Raw genomic sequence first — 2,342 nt, 5'->3', positions numbered from 1 at the left:
AAAGCAAGTTTTATATTAATGTTTATGCTGGACTGTGAGAAATACATTTCTGGTACAATTGTTCTAGTGGTTCGTTGAACAAGGTAGGGAGGGTCTCTTCAGTTCACATTGTAATTTTATGTATTTCTTCATAATAATATTCTAGTCATTGATCCATTCCTTCAAAATCTGATGTCACAATGCAATTGATCTTGCCAAAAAATATAATTCGCGTACATCAGCTGTGATACATGCAAACTTGATCCTACTATTTTCGTGTTGAAAATATAATCCAGGATCGTTTCATCGCAGAAATTTGCGTCAATTCTTAGGTATTTGCTTGCAACATCACATGTACAAAGTGGTTGAAACGAAAGCAAGAGACATTGAAAATTATTTGATACTGCAATTTATTAACGAGCCTAACCTCGAACTCAGCTCCTTGAGACGAAAGGATGTCATTTTAAACAATATACGTCAGTTATATCACGGAGTCTTTGAATTTTACTAATCTTTTATATTACTTACACCTCATTGCTGCGTGGTAAGTAAGTTCTTCATTATCCTTGCATGTTTCTTAATAAATATATAAATAGCTTTTGTATGCTGATTGTTGATTATATCTATTACTATGATTATTCTGTCACCTTGAATTTTTGTTCTGATTATCTGAATGCCATAATTTTGGGTACATAGGAAATTTAATCATATTTAACAACTGTCAATGATTTATGTCAATGAGTTCATTGTACAAATGAATTAGAATATACTTAAAGTATAGATTTAATATATTCATTATTTAGTAATACATGTACAATTAATTTTGTACGCTAATTACTTAGAAAGTACAATATATGTATATAAATTGTAGTAACAGAGTATGCTATGATTGTATACATACATGTATATTAAATTACGTTTTTAGTTAAAGGAGGGATGCCACGCAGCAAACGTAGAGCACCCTCTAGCACAAATCATCATACATCTATTGAAATGTCACCTAGTGCCCATGAAGAGGGTATATCGAGGCATCCATCAAAAAGGCTTAGACATACCTCTAGGTAAATTATATTACTTTATTTTCAATTTATTAAAAAGCTTGTTATTCTGTAAAACTTTATTGATTTTTTATCAATTTTAATTCATAGAATTCTTCTACATTAAATGGAATAAACATTATGTTTCTCTTGTTTAGTGGAAGACGTTATGGAAAAACAGAAGATGTTTCAAGTGCTACAACGTTTTCCCAAAAGCGTTGTATCACATGGTTTAGGGAATACACGACACCCGATGATTCAGACAACCTTGGCCCTGAGGGAATGGAAAAATTTTGTGAGGATATCGGTGTAGAACCTGAGAACGTGGTGATGCTTGTTCTCGCGTATAAAATGAACGCGAGGCAAATGGGTTTCTTCACGCTAAGCGAATGGTTGAAAGGCCTTTCGGAATTACAGTGTGACTCTATTAGTAAAATACAACAAAAACTTGAGTACCTAAGGAATCAGTTAAATGATCCACATACATTTAAGGGAATTTACAGATATGCTTATGATTTTGCTAGAGTGAGTATCACGTTTTGTACGTTTACTAAAAACACGTAAACATGTATAAACGCTTATTATATTTCAGGACAAAGATCAAAGAAGTATGGATATGGAAACAGCACGAGTTATGTTACAATTACTCTTGGGGAAACATTGGCCACTGTTCACCCAATTTGCTCAGTTCCTAGATCAATCGAAGTACAAAGTGATTAATAAAGATCAGTGGTGCAACATTTTAGAATTTTCTCGTACAATCAATAACGATTTATCCAATTATGATTTAGATGGAGCATGTGTGTAATTGCGCAACATTATTAATGCTTATACCCGTTTGATTGTCTACATTTATTGCATAAGCTTTTCTACAGGGCCAGTGATGCTCGACGAATTTGTGGAGTGGTTAAAAATGCAAAGAGGTGAAGAGGCATCATCGACAGAAACTAGAGGCAGCTGAAACGTTGAACAACAATAGTCTACTAAAATAACTCATTTCTCTTGTCATATTTTGTTAACGACGAAATTTCCGTTTCTATCGTAACCTCGCAGCATTTCAGTTATCATCATTCGTACTGTATTTTTTATTAATCAGTTATCATGTAAGTAGCTTATCTTCATATGATTTCGCGTTGTGTTCTAAACAGATTCTTGTGATTAAACATTTTTTAGATCATTCTCGATCATTTATCACCATACATTGCTGATCCAGGGTTTGTCGCAGAAACTCTTGTGATTGAAAGAAAATTATTTTGATATAACATTTACTTGCGCAATTTGTAAAATCAAGTTTAATACGGTGAAAAGTGAAACATATAATGTTAC

General features: G+C 32.8%; 1 protein-coding gene across 8 annotated transcripts in view; it reads left to right on the top strand.

Moving 5' to 3' along the window:
• SCCRO4 (DCN1-like protein SCCRO4) overlaps nt 1–2,336 on the top strand; it is a 4,741-nt gene extending 2,405 nt beyond the window's left edge. For 6 of the 8 annotated variants that reach the window (XM_026811275.1, XM_026811272.1, XM_026811274.1 and 3 more), the window contains 4 exons: nt 905–1,040; nt 1,175–1,541; nt 1,609–1,816; nt 1,892–2,336. In XM_026811275.1, the coding sequence (XP_026667076.1) occupies nt 916–1,040; nt 1,175–1,541; nt 1,609–1,816; nt 1,892–1,977 (786 nt within the window). In that variant the 5' untranslated portion in view covers nt 905–915 and the 3' untranslated portion in view covers nt 1,978–2,336. Of the gene's footprint in view, nt 84–145; nt 524–904; nt 1,041–1,174; nt 1,542–1,608; nt 1,817–1,891 lie in introns of all 8 variants that reach the window. The other 2 variants (XM_018019843.2, XM_018019844.2) reach the window with 2 other exon arrangements.
• Nucleotides 2,337–2,342: the final 6 nt, after the last annotated feature.

Source organism: Ceratina calcarata, unplaced genomic scaffold (assembly GCF_001652005.2).
Source record: "Ceratina calcarata isolate Rehan_Ccalc_2016 unplaced genomic scaffold, ASM165200v1 scaffold209.2, whole genome shotgun sequence".
Taxonomy (NCBI): domain Eukaryota; kingdom Metazoa; phylum Arthropoda; class Insecta; order Hymenoptera; family Apidae; genus Ceratina; species Ceratina calcarata.
The sequence above is the reverse complement of the archived record's forward strand: the minus strand, read 5'-3'. Positions and strand labels throughout refer to the sequence as shown.